General features: G+C 39.5%; 1 protein-coding gene across 1 annotated transcript; it reads right to left on the reverse strand.

Moving 5' to 3' along the window:
* Positions 1-1,578: 1,578 nt before the first annotated feature.
* Positions 1,579-19,917, reverse strand: si:ch211-39i22.1 (translation initiation factor IF-2). Its single transcript, XM_054615798.1, has 12 exons — positions 19,639-19,917; positions 13,425-13,549; positions 12,597-12,810; positions 12,282-12,388; positions 12,012-12,126; positions 11,582-11,614; positions 9,478-9,546; positions 8,098-8,124; positions 7,648-7,668; positions 5,520-5,636; positions 4,521-4,580; positions 1,579-4,413 (listed from the first exon to the last, which is right to left on the reverse strand). Exons 1-12 carry the CDS (start codon positions 19,700-19,702, stop codon positions 4,385-4,387), a joined length of 981 nt encoding a protein of 326 aa, XP_054471773.1. The 5' UTR covers positions 19,703-19,917; the 3' UTR covers positions 1,579-4,384.
* Between the last annotated feature and the right edge of the window lie 571 nt (positions 19,918-20,488).

The following is a 20,488-nucleotide window of genomic DNA, read 5'->3' on the forward strand; positions in this document are numbered from 1 at the left end:
CAATAATGTGTGGAGTAAATGCGCACAAGAAAAAATATTTTAGAACAGTAGGATTTCTCCTTCTCTTAAAATTTTCCTGATGATGATTATAATGCACTCCTCAGCAATTCTGCTTTTATATTATACAATATCAAAAAAAAAATTCTACTATTGTATTCAATTTGTGTTTGACTAAATGTACTTTGCTTGAGAACAGTTTTAATGTAATTGTGGCTTATTCAAAATCTCGATTTGTGCAACTATGCTTTTTCTTCAGCACATTCCTGCACAAACTTTTACTCCATTAAATGTCTAATTGATGTCATTACCAGTTATTTTGTAGATTAGACTAGAGTTATGGTTAGACTTTACATATGATATCATAGGAAACTGCTCGATCCTGTAGTTTAACCCCTGATGACCAACCTTTTTGCAGAGTGATATTGTATATACTAAGGACCCCTCAACAGTTTTGATCAGTTAAACTAAAGAAAGATATTTCCTTATTGTAATCATTTTTAGAATTCTGATGAGTCAAAACTCTTGAAGTAAAAAGAAAAAAAAACAGAAAAACTAAACAGAATTTTGTATTGCAGGTATGATTTGAATTAACCATGTTAAGTTAACCATGGCATAACTTTTCCAATCTATCTTGTGACCCTGTGGAACCCAAGACCCAACAGAGACTGGATGTTGACATGGTTGCCGGTTGACATTGTTGCCACTTGGGACTGCTACAACATAAAACTGCTTCTGCCATAATACAGTAAATTGTTGATTTGATACTCTGCAACAATTCTTAAATGACTAAACCCCTGTTACTTGTAATGGAGTTTTACAGTACACTGGGGAATAGGTACTTTTACTGGAGTAAATTATCTCAATTCGTCTCTCACCTAAGGTAATTTCATGTTTATCCCGCAGACACTAACACAGCCGAGTTTTATTATCTCAACCATGAAAGATAATAAGATCTGGTTTACTTGGAATCAAATCAACTCCATTACTGAGTCAATAATGAGTTTGTCACTGCCGCTAGCAGGGCTGGGTTTAATTAGATGATTTACAGTTTGTGTGGGTGTAATGGCTGCTGGGTATGAAACCAATATGTGCATATGTATGGGAATTATGTGCGTATACGTTTGGGAAGAAAAACATACTCGGGTTCCAACATTTTACTTCTGAATGCCTCAGGTGAGTATCGTTATGGTTCTGCCACCATCAATCATCCACCAAACCCTAACCTGTGTATATGAGTTGACATTTTATAAATACCTGACATATCGAACATTTCACCTCATGTGTGGTTCTCCCTGTGCCTAACTTTCCAAACAGCTTGCAGGCACTAAATAAAGTCAGAAATACAGAGTGACAGGTCCACACACAGCTTTATAAACTTTACTTTATGCTGTTTGATCAATGGGAAAAAAAACTAAATTGATATATGTGTTTTAAACAGTGTAAAATACTAATATTTCAATATTATTCTTTATGATCATTGATGCATAGACAGTTAATTTGACCTGCAGTGTCACACACACACACACACACCGGACAAAGATATCTGGCAGGCAAGTAAAACACAAACTCCCACGAAAACGGTTTAATCGAATCCTAAAACATTATTTACACAATTCCAGAAGATCAACACAAGTGCCATATGACAAAACAAAGAAGACAGTTCCTAAACAAAATTGAAACACAGCATATTTAAATAAAAAAGAAGAGTCACTTGTCTAAATCAAAAATGAATTGTCTAATATGTTTAATAAATCAAGACATATACAGGATAGGAAAGCGCTTCTCCTATAGATATTGTTATTAAAATCACCTGTAAAACATCTCTGCTTGTTTATCATATACTTTCTGATGATGACATTGTTCTTGTTTTCCCTCTCTGGAATATTCAAAAGGCGCTTTAAGGCAGGACTGGTCAGCGCCACAATTGATGTCTTAGCATTTTTTGGGAAGTACACTTAAGGACCCAATAAGTCTGCGACTTCCTTGGTTTTACATTCTGGTTAGGATGCTATGCACCGGTAGTTTGTGTTTACAAGGAATGTGACAGTTTGGGATTAAATGTGGACTGGACCATAATGCTCAAAACACAAGCATTCCTTCTGCCATTTTAAGGGATTTATTGTTGCTTTGGTCCCCTTTTTTGGTTTCTGAATGCGTAATGCAGCGGGGTGCTTTTGTTGATTCCTATTACACTTATTGGAGTGCACAAAAGAACTGCATTAAAAGGAGGATGTTTCGTTTTGCAGGCATCGTGGCTACATCTGCAAGCTTTTACTGTCATTTAGAGGGTATTTTGTGCATAATCACTCCATGCCAGTGTAGCAGATGCAGTAAGAGATTTCAGACACACTATCCACTTAGTTCCAATGTATCACAGATCACAGAATAAAAAGGTATTTCATACACAGCTTTGAGCCGGTGTCCAGCCCACAGTTTACACAGTAGGATTAATCGATATGTGACATCACAGGCTATTAATAACTCTCAACTTGAGGCTAGGCTGTTAGCAACAGTCTCTGTCCTGTATTGCAGCTATATGGTGCTTTACAAGTAACACGCTTTACATGAACTGCAGCACTATGAAACCTCCATAACCCTATTTCAAAATGTAAAGGGAACAGAGCAAGTACAAAAAACTGCAAGGCAACAAAAAGACATTCAGAAGTTTATATTTTTTGTGCTACAGCTGCAAAAAAAAAGGTAGGAATTGTTCAACGTTTTTTTTTTACACTAGCGCTGTTTCTGGGGCATTTAAAAAATAAACAACCACAGCTAAATGTAAAATTCATATAAAAATCACAGGTGAATGGTTTCTGTAAGGTGGATATATGAATTATGATAAAAAAAAACACTGTGACAGCAACTGGCTTGCTCAAATTAAGAGACACTCAGAGAGGATACTTTTATGGCTGAAATGTGAGGCTGTTAAGAGAGTTTGTATGCAATATTGGTTAAAAAAAGTACTGCAAGTAAAACAGCAAACAGCCCACTATGAACAGATACACAGCAGCTGTTTCACATACGTAAACAGTCCAAGGTGAGGCTTTTCAACCACCATAATGATTCTGAATGAATTAAGATCGTACATTCCTTAATTGTCTGGTATAGTTTTTTACATTCAACTACTATTTTGCCTGTTTCACTTGTATTGTGTCAGCTCTCTTCCCTGTGTGTCAGTAGATTGGTCAAGCCAGGCTGTGTCAGTGAAAGGCACTATAGAGGATAAATTACTGCATCACAACTAGACTGCCACGAACTACATCAGAACAATGTCTAATACATTACCACATGACCTCTGTTGAATTTGTCCATGTCAGGTGAAGATTCATCCATTGACAGAAACAGGGTTGGACGAGACTCCACTTCACTTTTTAAATGTTCATAAAACATTGTCATATAAATGTAAATGTAATTCATTAATTAATCAAGTTGTAATGAATGAACTGAGTTTGTTTGATTGGAATTTTTTCTTTTGATTAATTGGAAATTTTACTCTTTTACTCTAATTTATTGAACCGACTGAGGGGAAGTGGTAGTCACCCAACAGGATTTAAAACTAAAAAGCCCCTTCACCAACCAAACAAATAGACACACACACAAACACGCCCACACACACATACAGTGACATCACTGGCCCAAGGAATACACATTGGACCATGTTGCATCCCCAGACTCTATCCTATAATATTTCTCCTCACTAGAATCCAGGAAATACACTGGTAGTTATTGAAGCCCCCTGTTATCCATCTATCCTGAATTTGTCTTGCAGACTATTACAAAAAAAAAAAAAGTTTTAATTAAGTGTCTGTTGCCAGTGGACTTTAAAAATCATATGTGACACTCAAACACTGACAGGATTTAGAAAAGAAAATCCTCTTTTTAGAATTCAGTACAAAGTTAATCTACAACACCGATAACTGTCACTGGTTTATATTCACACTGAATTACTATAACTAGATTGTAAGCCATACAAATTAAATAAAAAAGGTAGTTTCTTAATTTAGCCATTTCATGGTTAATTTAAGATTTCATTTATTTAATGTCCACTCAAGTAGAAAGTTTGTCCAATCATTTTAATAAATTCCTATGTTGTAACAATCATAAAACCCTCAATGTTCACATATATTTACTCCCCACCCTTGTGCACACTCACACATACAGACGCATGGGCTCACACAAGACCAACAAACACACGCTCACACATACATACACACACACACACACACGCACACAAACACACACACAAACAGACGGAGACACGCACAGAGCCCTACTCTGGGGCCTCACAGTAATTTAGCTCTCCAGAATAAGATAGAGTTTAAGAGTGAGATTTGCCACTTGGCTTGCCAGAAGTTGGTCCAGTCAGTCATGTGATCATGCTGGTCTAGGAGGAGTTTAGCAGGTTGCTAAGGACTGCAAAAAGGAAAAAAAGGTCAAAATATTATAACATGTGTTTGATCTGTGTGTTTGTAATAAATGCATCTTGTGTGTGTTTATGTGTGTGTTTTTCTGTGTCCTACCCTGGGGATCTGACTGACCCTCTCCTGCTTCAGCTTTGCGTGCTGCTTCTGGATCGGCTTCTAATCACAGAAATCGTCAAAGTCAGATAGACGCATAAACACAGGCAGACAAATTGAAGCAGACAAATTATCACATGGCCGTTTGAATTTCACAAGCACTTTAGTTAAGTGACAACGAATTAAGTTTGACGGTGGGGGATTTTCTGAGGATGTTAATATTTCTCGGCTCTAATTGCTTAATATCACACCTTGACAATATGTTGGTGTCTGGTGTAAAAGCTAAAAACAACTAATTTCTGTGCAGTCGAGCCTGCCCATTTATTGTCAATGGAGCAGCTTTAGCTGTACCTGCTAATTACACTGCTATTTACAATCCTTACTCTCTACCACCGAGGGAGTATAATTCATACTCATGAACCCTGAACATATATAAAAAAGTATCATTATCCATATTCAAAACATGTGATAAATACCTGCTATTAATAGTCACAGACTAATCCTCTTACTAATATATATCTACCAATATTTGACTTTTGCCTTACATTGCTTAAGCTGAATGGCCTATTGCTCATGTTGACTGTAAATTAAATTTTGTTGAATCGGTAGTATTGGTATGCAGGATGTGTGTGAGTTGACTGTGGTGAAAACACTCTATATGGGATAATGCTTTGGCTACTAAGACAAAGAAATACTGCTGATCTCTAGAAAATATGATATTCAGACCAAATCTCACACACCCCACCCATTTCGCCCTCAAGCCTGGCTAAAGCAAAGTGTTGCTAAATATGCTGGCAGTTTGATTAAAGGCTGAGATTTTGCTATGGTCCGAGTCAACCATATCCAGCAATAGAAAACAGCAAATCCAGACTTGCAGGCCCTTGTTTAAGAAACAAGAGTCTAAAGGTGCTGTGATAAAACAAACATCAAGCCTTGTGTTCAGCACCAAAGTATCCTGTTATTTGTTTTTTCAGTTAGTTAATTAGTTGGCAAGATAATTACCTTGACTATTTTTGAAGCACAGTTTCTTCTTCTGGTAGGTGATGTATCCGACGACTGCTCCCACTACAGTCACAGCAATTGCACTCAGGATGGCTGCTAAAGAGCCGGAGCTGGCCGCTGTACGTTGGAAATAAACAAATAAAAATTACAATGGAAACCTGTGTGTCAGAGCTGCGTAAGTCAACTTCGTCAAAGTCATTCCAGCATGTTTTGTGATGCAAATGTGACGACACTGTGTTGAATATTTCTCAGTGGAATCGCTACTTAAAGAGAAACGTAAAGCTCAGTATCAACCCTGAGTGCCATTTTGCAGTGAAATGATGAATAACATGACATAATGTGTGTGTCTGAATGAGATGCTTCATCCTGTCGCTGCATTTTCTGATCTCATTTCACTCGCCTACCCAACCATCTAGACCCCTAAAAGCATTCACTGTGACAGCGTCTGTCTGCACCTGTAACCCAGTTACTATGACAACACCGTTCTGAATAGTTTTCCTGCTGTGTCATAGTCTGTTAAAGGCAAATGATCATATGCACAGCTAAAACCTTCAGTGCCATAATAACTGATATTTTCCATTTATAAATCAAGTTAAAGAAAAAAAACACAAAAAGAAATACACCACTGCAAGTAAAAGCTCAGCCTTAATTTTTTTATTTAAGTAAAAATAATTGAGGTAATTGTATTATGATGCAAGGTTGATACGAGTGCAAATATCACTAAATTACTCAGTTCATACATTAAGTAATTAGTTGCTATTGTAATTGATAATTGATTTAAGAGTAAACTGATTTAATAACCTATATACTGTATATAAACTAGGTATTTCCTCTTTCTGATGTAGTAAAGACTTGACACACCTAATGGCAGGCGTCTACGTTATGTTACACTACATGTACTTTGTATAGTATTCCAGATTTGATGAAGGTACTCCCATGTGCCATATGAGGCACAATTAGACGAATATTTAATATCTATATTATGCTGTTAAAGCTTTATGAATTAAATATAAATGATGAAGGTAGAAGTGAAGATTACAGACCAGATCATAAATCAGTGCAAAATTTGTTGCCTAAATGTAAATCTGATGTAAAAACTTTTTTTTTTTGCAATTCTGAAGTAAGAATATGAGGCAAAAATCAGACAGAAGGGATTCTTTACTGTAACATCATCCATTGTCGTTGTTTGGCCTCATTGCTTCTAAATACTAGCTCTTTATTGTCCCTGAAGTAATTTCAGTCAAAACAAGAAATAACGGCAGGATATGCTGAAGTGGCGAAAGAAGAAGTGGGGAAAGAAGGAGTGGATAACGGATGTTAGGGCGTGATCAGCAACTCAAGTTCACAAGAAAAAAATACAGGTTATGCAGTGATAAACTTCAATTTAAAAGGGTACAACAAAAATGGACCTGGAATGAGTCAGAGAAGTCGTGTGACTCAAGGTAAATGAAAGAAAAAGGAATGAGTCAGTGTAATTAGCTGAAATAAAAAGGTAGAAGGCAGTGAGTCATCACGGAAGTAAAGGTGTGTAGACACGGACATGTATGAACATGCATGTGCACAAATGCAAAACAAGCACCACAGACACGGCAGTTTTTCTGGTGTAAAAAGACTGCATGAACACACACACGTACAGTGATAAACTGACGGACAAGATGCAGCATGGAAACACAACTTTATGGGAACCATAAGCAGCAGCCACATCCCCTATCATATTACTGTATGCTACAAGGCTGAGGTCAGAGGTATTTTGACTATCATAAAACTAATTAATCCATATCCTACTAGCCTTTCCTAAGCTTTAATGAAAATACCATCACACATTTCAGTCACTTGGTTCAATTTTGCAATTTGAAGTTACAACACTCAATTTGCCTCCTTTGCCTGGACTTGTCATTCATTTTATTAACAAAGATACTCACTGAAGTTCACTGAAGAGTTCAATGAATCAAGTTTAATTTGTTTTTGGATTATGTCATGCTACAGCTGCAGCAAGAACACCTGCTCAGGGCTTTTTTGCATTACAGAAGACAATAGGGGAACACTGCAGGTATTGAGCAGGAGCAGTGCATGGGTGTGTGGTTAATGTAGTCAAAATAAAAGAGAAAAGTGAAGAGAGATATCTCACCTTGGGCTTCAGGTTTGTCTGCTGTTTAGAACAGAGAACAAATGTAGAGTTAGCAACATGACATGACATTAAAAATGTAATGTGACACGAGCAACGGTTTATTTAAACAGGAACAACCATACATGTTTCTGTCATGCAACATGGTCCAACTAGGAACAGAAGTTAGCTTGAGCAGAAGCATTTCCAACAGGTGTAGCGTGACTACACTTGTAATGCAATTTGGAAGAGACATTTTCAGCATAGTCTTGTTTCCTGTTTATTCAGAGTCCTGCCAGTCGTATGTTTCACCAGTTTCCAGAACTACCTACATGTAAGCCCTAAGGCTGCTGATGCTGTGGCTGCAAAGCTATGTATATGTCTGGGATTTGTGCGATTTGGACAGAAGATGGTGTGATTTGATTATTTGTTTGTTAATATACATATATTGACCAGGAACAAAAAAAGTCTTACCCTCTGCACTGGCGCCAGCAACAGGTGCTAAAAGGAGAAAGGAGGAGAGACAAGTTATTAAAGGAGGATGGAGAAAATAAATTATCATTTCAAGTTTAAATGTGATAATGCCGCATTATAAAGCACAGAAAAGAAGGGTGAGGAAGCAGGATTATTTTCTTTGTAGTAGTTTATACCTCGGAGGCATTAAGAGTTCTAGAATGTCTGTCCTAACTGGTCTGGACACACACACACACACACACACACACACACACACACACACACACACACACACACACACACACACACACACACACACACACACACACACACACACACACACACACACACACATATATATATAACTGCATGAAAAGTCCCTTCTGTACACTCATTGATATGGGTTTATTATATCAGAGAGATAGAATATCTGACTGAGACACATGCCCTCTATGTCTTTCACTCAGATCTATTCCATATGCAAAACAATCCTGTAATCTCCTTCTGCACTGTCTGTCTGTCTGTAAAGGCCTGTGACATCATGGCTGCCCTCAACCTGCTTCAACTTGACAAAGCCGCTAATAACAGAGCACTAAAGAAGAGAGCATTTCACAAGATTATAATGATTATACCGACATAGATGAATCCGCTTTCAGGTGGGGAATAAAGGATGAACGCTGCAAACGATCAGCGGCTGGTGATTCAACTTTTTTGACCCAGGGGGTAAAACGAGTCAATTTGTTTTCATTTCATAGGAACAGACGATGCAGCATTCTCTCAGTTTATAGATCCAAGAGAAGAATGTTTAAAAGCACTATGATGAGGCGCATTCTTTTTTTTGTGACAAAAACGTGTAAGTTAGAAAATGCTGAATGGAGAGATGAATCTATTTTAGCTCAAGACACAAATATCTACGGGCTCAATCAGCTGCTCTGCTCCAATGGGGTAAATAAGGTACAACTATAATCCTCTGCAAAGAGTCATGACTAGTCTAACTAAGTCATGTTGTTGAAAAATCCATATTTATTAATTCACTAATTTCAGCATTTACAAAGGAAGTACATTATCAAATGTCTCATCCACTTCCTGTACACATGTTCTCGTAAACAGGAAGTTTAGGCTAACTAGCTCAAACTATTAAACACGTCATTTGGAAAAGGTAAAACATCCAGCCACTGCAGGGTTAATCTCACTGTTCCACATAGTTTCAAACTGAGTGATAAAAAAGGCATCCCAGAAACTATAAAAGACAGTACAATCCCATCAAACCTGAACCTTCTCTTCACCAGTGCCTGTTTGTGTTGCTAACTGTGCACCCAACGGGTTCGTGTGTGCATCCCTACATACTTTTCGGTTATTCTTTTACAATGATAATATCAACAGTATGGTTATATCATTTACTTAGGCTGCGCCTCTGTCCCGGGCTGTCCTTTGCTGTATCTTCTGTCAGCGCATCCTCCAAGTCAAACCCTACAAATGAAAAATAATTTGATATTATTGGTGACAGAAATGCAATATCAATCCCTGTAGGGAAATTCACCTTTCCCTGTCCCGCCCATGAGGGATCTCTTCCAGATGTTCACCAAAAAACACTTCATCTCTTTAACACTCTATACTACACCCGTGCAAGTTGAACTATTTAATGATAATATCAGCCACCAATGTCCACTTCCGTCCCTACTGGCTCCTATAGAGAATACCCTGCAGAGGTGTCCTCGATAAGGACTCTGTAACACTACCTGCTCCAAGGGTGTGACGGTGATTTTATGAATTAGTGTTGACTTAGATTAAAGGATAATATCTGTCACGAACAATACCATACCCTGACTCTATATTCAATGGGGGAAAACCCAAGTGACTTATACACCATGGGGGACTCGGTGTACACAACAGTTTTTAGGCTGAGCAGGGCAAGGTAGGATTGGTGAAGTATTTTAAAATAGAGCCTCAGGGGCATAATGATCCAGTGACCTCAAATATGTCCTCCCATTAAATCAAAGTGAGTCAGAATTGTGCTCTCATTGTAAAGAACCATTTGAGACCCATTAATTGTTGAGTAATGAAACCATAATTTGAGCCAAGTTTTACTCCGATCTTATCTACTGAGCCTCCTTTCTTCTTTTATACTTCTCTGGCCTTTCCATTAATCTCACCACCTTCTCCTTTCTACTCTGTCCCCTTGCGTCTCCCTTTTTTCTCTTTCCTTTTGTTTTCACACCTCACTTTGCCTTTGCCACATCTCCCGACCTTGTTCTCTTCTCTTTTCTCTCCTGTCCTGCCTCTATCCTCCTTTCCATTTCTCAGCTCTTTTCCTCTCGTCAACACTGTGCAAGAATGTTCCCCGGCCAGTTGTTACATGGAAGACTCCATTCCATAGCAACGCTCCACGTCAAACCACTTTCTTAGCTGTTAGCAAGACTAAGAGAGGAGTTAATGGCCGGCCTAATATAAAATGATTATCTCTGCGTGACGGAAGGGAGGATGTTCTGCTATAAAGCAGGTATGGACAACTACCAATGGTGAAATGAGCGGAGATGGAATGGAAAAGAGAATACCATTATATGCAAAGAGGAATAATATAGGGGGACACTAAGAGGTTTCCTTACTCAAAACATACCACTGTTAATTTAGGAGGTAAAATTGTGAGGGCCAAAATCCCACCTCATAACCTTCTTAAGTGATTTAGAACTTTTAGTAGAAAAGCACATCTGTTTTCCATTCATTTGTTCTGAAAATGGGGAGTTGCAGCAAATGATACACGATTTCTCATGAAAGCCGGACTTGTTTTTAAATGCTTAGTAACACAAGATTACCATAACAACCATAATCTCACGAGTGTTCCTGGAGCCAAACGGTGACAGTGTGGAGAACTAATGTGTTTTAACATATTGCAGTAGGTTCAGAGTTTGAAGGAGATAATCAACAGAAGTATTCAGTCAGTTCAGCTCAAACATAATCCATAATGAGCAGAGCTTCAAAAATTATCTCTTCAAACATGACTACTAATGCTGCTCAGTGATTTTCAACCTATTATCCACTCATTTAATGTTTTTAAAATGATGCCTTGTATGACTTTAACATGTCCAATCCGTCCCAAGCATCAATTCAACATTTCAGCCTCTTTGTGGATTCATTGTTACTGTGGTTACTGAAATAAATGGGTTTTAATTGTGTTCTCCTGAGGTGCTTTTGTATGATGAAATGGGCTTCTTAGTCATAAGAAATGATTTGTGGTGTGCTTTAGTAACTTGGTTAGCGGTGAGTTTTGGCTCCAGAAAGGTTGAGGTTTATATAATGTGGCTTTGGAAATTGTTCAAATGAAAGAGGAGAATTAATTTTATTATTCTACCTACCTGCCCAGGGACTAATGGGGGATAATTTTGTTAAAAACCTGGTACATTACATCTCTCCTTGTTTTACATAAGGTCAACGTTCTTTGTGCATTTTCCCATTTCAAATAAAGAGCATAACATGAAAATGAAATGAAGAAAACATTTGTATTTACCGTCTTCCAACTCAGGAATAGCCTCCACCTTAACTGTTGGCAAAGACAAAGAACAGGATCATTCAAACATCTGAAATCCACACAGAAAACGCTCATACATTTTGAATACACACTTTAGCTTTGACTTAAAAAGTCCTTTGTTACCATGACACAACATGACATGTTAATTATATAGAATGTAGCAGAACCAAGTGGCAGAACAGGAAGTCTCACAGCCTCCCAATGTAAAGGACACACATGCTCAAAAGGTGAGCTTTTCTACAGAATACATTTCTTATTTCACTACAACTCGTCTTTATATTTGTGTACTTTTAATATTATATATAATACATCTAATCTTGCTTTCATGAATTAAAGTATATCAGTGACAAAGGCCTCTTTTCCATATGATGAGAGTGCAAGCTATGTGTCAAAACATCTATATTCTTACTTGTTGGGACAAGGACCTCCACTTTCGGTTCATCAACAGCTGGTTTTGTTGGAACAATAGCTGTTTCCTCATTATCTGCTACAGCTGGACCTGCTACTGATGTGGCCTCAGCACTCTGTTATATATGAACATATCAAATATTAACATGTAGAAAGGTCACATCAACTTCTCATTAGCATGGCAGTTCCTGAATAATATCTGTGCTGTATATATTTGTCAGAGTAGGTTTGAATAAGATGTTGTTTAACACTTTCTAGCTCTGATACTGACCTCCTCCAGAGCAGTTGTTACATCAATGCTTGATGTAGCTTCTTCCTCTCCGAGATCAGTTGGTTCCTCCACCTTTGGATCTATGACCTCAGGATCAGCTGCAGGCCCTTCAAGAGAGAGAAGCAGAGTGGAGGATGTGTTTTTATCATCCAAGTGTGTGTTTGGATGGTTTGTTTTACTGCACTGTTTAATGCATGTTGCAAGCAAAACCTGACTGGTTGGAAAAGTATTTTGAAACACCAACTGTGCCTTAGAATTTCACTGTATTTCATTTTTCAGTGTGCATACTTGCATATTTGAATGGCTGTTGATTACCTTGTGTTGTTCCAGCGACCTCCGCTCCCGCCTCTGTGTCGGCTGCAGCAGGAGTCACAGGTGGTGCCTCTTCAAGCGCAGGAGTCTCTGCTTCGGCTTCAGGCTCAGGCTGAGACTCAGGCTCAGGCTGAGACTCAGGCTGAGGCTCAGGCTGAGACTCAGGCTCAGGCTCAGGCTCATCATCTTGAGGCTCACTCGATGTTGGTGGTATTTCCTATATTAAGCACAAGATATAAATCTCTAGAAATGATGTTCACATAATGATCCAGACAACGAGTCTCTGGTTGGGGGCTTTTAAGATCACTTCAGCTTATTTGTTAGCGTTTCAACATCGCTTTCTTGGACCAAGCACAAGTGGTTTGCAGACTTGAGCTTTACTGAAGTACAAAACACAAAAGTCAGTCTGAAAAGGGCAAAGACACAGAGCTTCTGTTTCATTTCATGCCATTAACATAATGCTCCATAAGACCTTCAATACCCAACCAATAGCTAACATGAGATGTTTTTCAGCCATTTGATACATCTCAGCTTATCAAATATCTGCCTAAAAATCTTTTCCTTTACATAATTCACCTAGACATTATCGGACCTGCACTTATTTCCCTTTTTTAGGTGTCACTTGGGGTCTAGTGTCTATCTCAAGGACACTTTCACATTCTAAATTAAAGTCAGTACCAGGATGGAACCAAAAGTGGTTGCTTTAAGATTCGTGATTTACCAGGAGACCTCCTCTGAGATAAAAGACGAAGGAGAAGTTTGGACTGATTGACTGATTTCAAAAAATGAATGAATCAAAAAACAATTAACAAAAGCATTTTCATTCTTCACCTTGAATGTTTGGTCAGTGTCCTCTTCAGCGGCGGCTACTCCATTGACCTCTGTAGCTGCGTCTGCTTCAGGGACCGGGGTCTCGGGAGCTTCTACCACTTCAGTTGGGACTATGTCTATGTCATCTACATAGAAAGAAAGAAAGTGATAGAATAATGATAAAAAACACACATCCAGTGAAGTCCCAACTTCTGAGACGTATCAATTTCTAACTGTGGGAAAATGAAAGGGCTGTTCTGAAACCCTGGTGCTTCAACAAAACATATTAACAACAGATAGAAGCCAGAGCAACTATAATTTTCTTTTTTGAAAGGAAGAAAAGTGTCAGACATGGCAACCCAGAATCCTTCTCAATGCTTCAAAGGGAGTTTCTTCTTCCTTTTAAAGCTTGCAACTTGAAAACACAACCTCCCTAAAATTCACTGTATTGACTATTATTTTGTGCCTTCTACTGCTTATAAACAAAACCTAAAATAGAAAAAATAGAACATAAGACTGGTAGTGATTAGTGCATCCATTGCTAATTAAAAACAGCATGCCTTTAATCCATCTGTTCTCTTTTATAACGTTAAGATGTTGTGGATTCATCACATTCTCTAACACGACTATCACCACCGACACACACACACACAGAGCCACACCCTGCTCTGATTGGTCCCTGATGTGAATGCTCCAGGCCACAACTAGATGACAGACGCACTGATCACGTCTCACCTGCCACAACTTCATACGAGCCTCGACCTCAGGACAAGCATTTGCAACTCTGTACTAATGAGAAAATACAGAGCACATGTCTTTGTCACTCTGTGCGTGGGATGAGCATGGCGTTGGTGTGTGTTTGACTCGGTGCTGTGACATTCCCCAGTCACATGTGAGTAGCTGAAACAGCAAAAGTGCGCTCTGACTTGCACTCCTTGCTCTGCTGACTTCAGCAGCACCGTGATGCTGGTTCATCAGGGCGGTACCTTCTTCCAAATACAGGTACCAACAATTATATCGTTGGTATAACCAACTGGAAATGCTGGTACCGGTGAATAAGAATGGATGAAAATGGGCAAAAGAAATTAACAGGAAGGGAAACACTATGAGAAAAACTAGAAATTGAAAATTTCATAACACATCATAAAAGTAATACGACACATCAGGGTTTTACTGCTCAGCATCACAAGTTTCTTCCATAATATGCTGGCAGCAAAATAATTCTTCCATTTTTTATCAGTTGCTCATTGCCAAGTGAGTTTCCAATGAATGATAACTGTGTTCGCCAAGTGAGATTCTATCGAAGTCAGTGAAACCTTAGGGCAGAGCGGCATCAACTCATCTGAAGTATTTCCATCACACAGTAAATTCTCTGGGGGCGGGCAGTGCTGCTGACGACTTGGCTGCCTTCACACACACACAAACAAAAGTCCATACACTCGAGTAAGTGAAAAACGAAGCCTGACTAAGCACACACCACACACACACTCATACACAGATACATGAATGTGAGACGCACACAGATGTACGGTTACTGACCGCAATAAAAACAAGCACTCTTTGTTTCCCTCAATCCCTGTTTGTCCGATGAATGTCACTGTGCGAGTTTGGCATCAAAGATAAACAATAATCAGTTCCATCAACAGTCCCAGCTCAACAAACAGCACTGCATGTGTGAGTACATGTACATGTACATGCAAGTGTGGCGTGTGTGGGTCATTATCTTCCCAACTACCTTGGAAATCACAGTCTCAATTTAAGATGTACCCTGGCATGACATTCCACTTGTTGAACTAAGTTTAGATGGCAGTTGACGTGTCTCGCCAGTGTTGTGCGCTTATGATAAGACGTAAGAAATGTGACAACACCACAAACAGTGCAACAGTGCATGTTTACTTTCTGCTAACATTTAATCCTTAATTTGTCGGACCAGGAACTCTGTTGATTGTCAGTATGTCTGTTTACATTATGCTTTGTCTCACGGTAACTGTGGAGATGATTGGGAACATTTTTTTCATGGCATTGTTCCAACATGCACGTTCGTGTGTGAGGTGTGTGGCTCTCATGTAACATGTAGGGTGAGAGAGAGAGAGAGAGAGCCCCCCATTCAAACTCTCTCTCTCTCTTTCTGTTGCCACTCCATAGAACATTCTGTTCCCATCTATCAGTTTGCCACTTCCTCCTTTAACTACCTTCGCTACAAAAATGCGCCCATACAACCCCCCCCCCCATCACACACAAACACACACACAAGCGTGCCTACAAACTCATAAAACACCTTCTCCTCCCCTTTTAGTCGAAACATACAAACAACCACATGTTCACACGCACACACATAAATACAAGTTAACATTCACTCTGACACTTTCACACACGAAGCAGTGTCCTGTTTTGTGTTAGTGCAGCGGTGAAACAAATCATTGCACATCCAAATCTCCCTCCCTTCATTTCTTTTTATCTTTAAGACTGTCTCCCCCCTTTCCTCTCTCAACTCTTAACTTAACTCTCTTTGTCTCTCTGCCACTGCTTTCCCTGGAGGCTGATGAGTCATATGTACGTCTCTGACATAGCTGCACGCTATCGTATGATTGTGTGCAGAGTTAAAATGCAAAAAGGTCCCCAGAGGAAGACTCTTAAGTCAAACCAGTTTACAAATGTGGGAAAACACCAAACTGTCAGTTACACTGTGTTCTTTTAGGAAACTAGTCAAGAGGCTGGATAGATTGATAGATACACCCCATGGCCACTTTATCAAGTACTATTGTACATCTAATCCAATACAACATCTGCCACATGTTCTATATTAAACATAGTTTAACTTTAACCTCTCTGAAAGGGTCCGAAAGGTTACATTTTATATTCAAAGGTCCAATCTGTTTGAGATTGGACCTTTGAATGGACATACGTACAGCCAAGCCGAAAAAATTATAAGTCATTACATTAATGGTTCAAACATTTTGTGTAATGAGCTTTTTCGCTTTCTTGCTGAGAGTACGGTAAATATAAAGCTCAAGTTTAGTTTATCTTAGCTTAGCATAAAGACTGAAAACAGGAATAAACCAATAGCATTGCTTTGACCAAATTTAAACTCTAACACTCACTAATCGTTAGATGCCAGACTATATCTTGGCCGGGCACAGTGACTTCCTATTGTCACTGTGAGTTCCTGGACCACGCCTGCAAATACAGTAGTCCGGCACATAAGCCCCTGTAAGACCAGAAATTGTTGTGTTTTTCTGGTATGAATTTAACAAATGAGATCTTTAGAGGTGTGTTGGGTGGTGTTTTGTTAACTTTGGATAAAGCCAAGCTAGTTGTTACCCCCTGTTACCAGTATTTGTGTTATTCAACATGTTTAAAAGATAAGCATGACGTTCTCCCCCTATTGAATACTGAAAATGTCAAGTGTAGCTTTAATCTATCACAGGAAAATGTTTCTGTGATTGGTCATTTTTTTACTTTGCTGAAACATTGAAAACACCCTTATAATGCACGCTCCTTTCCGTTCTCCTGTTCCATAAGTTCAGGCAAGCATGACTTTGATATCACGTGGGAGACTCAACTAATGCGGGCGGCATCAGCTTTCGCAAAAATTGTCCCTGACAACAGGTAAAAACAGGGTCCACCAATGGTGACTAAAATGAAATGACATGGTAAATGTAAGCACTTTCAGCATGTTGCTGAGCAACTAAAAGCCAATACAGTGTAAAGACTGCACTTAAAGTGTTACACATCATGTTACACCCGCTTTCGAAGTTGGAGGGCTTAAGTGATGCTGGCGCCACTGTCTTGATATCCAAAGGGTTACTCATGTTATCAACAATTCTTGCCTGTTAATAAAAATTAAAAAAAATATTCTAATTTCACTCATATTCACCTTTTATTATTACAAAACCACAAAGAAGTACATCTTCTTTTAAATCACTGCGCTTTTGTAACATGCAGTCTGCATTATGTTAATTGTCTGACTCTGTTGGTTCCTGTCGTGAGATTGTGTGAGACCGCCTCAGTGAGATCACCTGCGCATGCTTGACTGAGTAATATTGTGTGTACATACTACTATAACCAAGCCCTTCACAGTAACACTACACCATTAACTCTGTGTGCATGTGTGTCAGGTGATACAACGGCACCTCCACAGTGCATTGTTCTGTCCGGTATGGCTCTATTGTGTGTTTGTAGGACAGAAAGTGCTGTGTTTACCCCAATCACGCACACCTCGAAACTGCCCCCATGGGAGCAGAGGGAGGGAGAGTGCTTGTGTGTGTGCGTGCGTGTGCATGTGTGTGTGTGTGTGTGTGTGTGTGCCTTTCACTTATCCACCCAAAGAGTGTTTTATGTACTGGTAGTTGAAGATGCAAACACAGACATGTCTACACACACACACACTGTACATACACACCTGGCACACATCACACAGCCCTCTTTGCTTTCATCTGCCTCTAAGACGCACATCTGCTCTACAACGGAGTCATACACACATTAATGAAACACTCCCATACTCCCATATGTTCTGTACATTAAAAACCATACCCCACACCCTCCAACACACACTCTCTCTCTCTCTCTCTCTCTTACACACACACCCACACACACACAGATGCTGACGGGCCTGGGGGAGAGGAAGGCGCTGAAACTAGTTGTGTCGCTTGGGTGTTGTCTACAGCTGGAGCTGGATCTAGTTACCGAGACACTCCCTATCCTTAACTTCTATAGCTTGAACACCGTCCATGATGTGCACACATGTGTCTGATCTAACAACCCATCTTTTTTTCTGTGAAACTATGAACCACTTGCATGCAAGCGAGTTACAACACCCCTATGGTGATTTTCTTGCGTCACTTTACAACATGGTCCGTTGGGTTACAAAGTGTGTGTGTGTGGGAAAATGAAAGTGTGTGTGTGTGTGTGTGTGTGTGGGGGAAAATTAAAGTGTGTGTGTGTAAGGGTGGTTCCTCTTTGGAAATGTAACTGCTAATAAAAAGTGAACCGGTAGAGTGAGATTACCACTGAACCTTTCCAAGTTAACCAACGTTCAACTGAATTTTTGTTTGCATAATGACAATGAGGCTAACTGTTGCTCTGACTTTCTCCCTCACTCTTTCCTTCCTTGTATTTCTCTCTGTTTTCCCTCTCATCAGACACAACATCTTATCTTTTATCTTCTTCTAACATCTCCCCCACTCTCCCATCCATCTTTCCCAGTGGTTTTGTATTTCCCAAAGCTCCCTTTCTCTCCCTCTGAGTTTTATTGCTCGTTTGAACAATCTGGAATCATTGCATGTGCCGCAGGGAAGGGCAGGGGCCCATGGGCCAGCTGAAGAGGAAGAAAAGAGCGATTGATGAAGAATAAAAATATACAGAAGGAAAACGGAGATGAGAGATATAAAAAAAAGGGGGAAAGAGAGACAAGGGAGAGAAAACAGGAGGGAAATACTTATATAAAGGACAATGGGCCCACCACACCCTTGTTAGCCAAAAACGAATGTAAAAAAAAAAAAAAAAAAAAAAAGACGGCCACATTACACAACACACCTTTTTCACTGATGTCTCAGCTGCAGAAGCATACAAAAAAAAAAATCACAGTATGGAAAAAGGGGGCCAGAGCTGCTGATATTCAATCAGTCAGAACGGGATTAAAACAAGCAGATTTCAGCTCAAGGTGAATCGAATTGACATGCCGACAGGGAGGCAGACAGCCTGGCAAAAGACACTGGCAATTGCACTCACTCACACTCACACTCACACACACACACACACACACACACACACACACACACGGGCAGACAGTCAGTCAGACACATATGGATGTGTAATGAGGCAGGCTGGTAGAAAGGAGAACTGATAGGTGAGACTAAGGGATATGAATGAAGGGGGGGAAAGAGACAGTGGAATGAAGATGACCAAATCACAGACAGAAGAAAGACAGGTTTATATATATATATATATATATATATATATATATATATATATATATATATATATAAACCTGTCTTTCATCTGTCTGTGTATATACAGACATATATATATATATATTTATATAGATAGATAGATGGATAGATAGGATAGATAGATAGATAGATAGATAGATGGATAGATAGATAGATAGATAGATAGATAGATAGATAGATAGATAGATAGATAGATAGATGGATAGATAGATAGATGTGTGTGTATTCAAACAAAGGCAAACAGCTGAATGCTGGGCTGAATTCATTGGCAGATGAAGCAGTACCTTGTGCCTTGGCGCTTCCAGCCAGCAGGCTCCCTAATAGCAGAATCCACAGGTATGACATCATGAGAACACGGTGTTCTGGCTGCGATGGAACCGGTGCACAGAGCCTCTTTCCTCTGCCTTCAAACAGGACAATCGACCGGCGTGGACGCTTCAGGTGGACCGGGAGGACGCGTGTGTGTGTGTGCCGTGCCGGTGCGTTCTTGCGCGTCGGATGAAAAGCAGCGGAATCTCCAAGGTGCTCAGATGCTCAGCTCAGTGCGCGCCGCCGCGGATCTGTCGTCCTCTCCTTTTGTCTGGATTGGAAGAGAGAAGGTCCAGTCTTTATTAAGGTGGGCGGGTCTCTTCTCAAAAAACACAGGCAGACAGACAGACAGGCAGGCAGACAGACAGGCTGTGCACGGGGCTGTGGAGGCATCATATCCCCACTAACCACTAGTGTTTTCACCAGGACCCTTTCCTAAACTGTGACTGTCACCGACCATTTGGTTTACTGGGTTTAGTGCGAGAAAAAAAGCTCAATAATCCAGAGACATCAAATTCAAATTGCCTTTAGCCAAAGGTCATTATGTCCTTTTTTAATTTAGAGAACAGGTCAAGTACTGACAAAGATCAATCATCTTATCTGTCAATCTTATGTGTGTATTCCATATATATTCCATTATACATGTGCTATGATTTAGGGCAGTCTGGTACTTTCTTACAGCCTTATAAGTCTATGTCCACTTGGATTTATTTATTAGAGTTTCAGGTTTCTAAAGGGTACACTGGATTACTGGATTTGGAAATGTAAGGCTTTTGGTCTGTTTTTTAATGGTAAATTAATGTTAGGTTTCCATTTGAGAAAACC

Source organism: Anoplopoma fimbria, chromosome 16, assembly GCF_027596085.1.
Source record: "Anoplopoma fimbria isolate UVic2021 breed Golden Eagle Sablefish chromosome 16, Afim_UVic_2022, whole genome shotgun sequence".
Taxonomy (NCBI): Eukaryota; Metazoa; Chordata; class Actinopteri; order Perciformes; family Anoplopomatidae; genus Anoplopoma; species Anoplopoma fimbria.

Bases quoted from the DNA above. Each gene is read 5' to 3' on its own strand.
- si:ch211-39i22.1 (XM_054615798.1), bottom strand. From the start codon at position 19,702: ATGATGTCATACCTGTGGATTCTGCTATTAGGGAGCCTGCTGGCTGGA. The intron at 8,125-9,477 runs GTAAATGATATA...TTCTCCTTTTAG, and splicing joins GGGACAGAGGCGCAGCCTAA to CACCTGTTGCTGGCGCCAGT. The intron at 4,581-5,519 runs GTAATTATCTTG...TTCTGTGATTAG, and splicing joins GTGCTTCAAAAATAGTCAAG to AAGCCGATCCAGAAGCAGCA.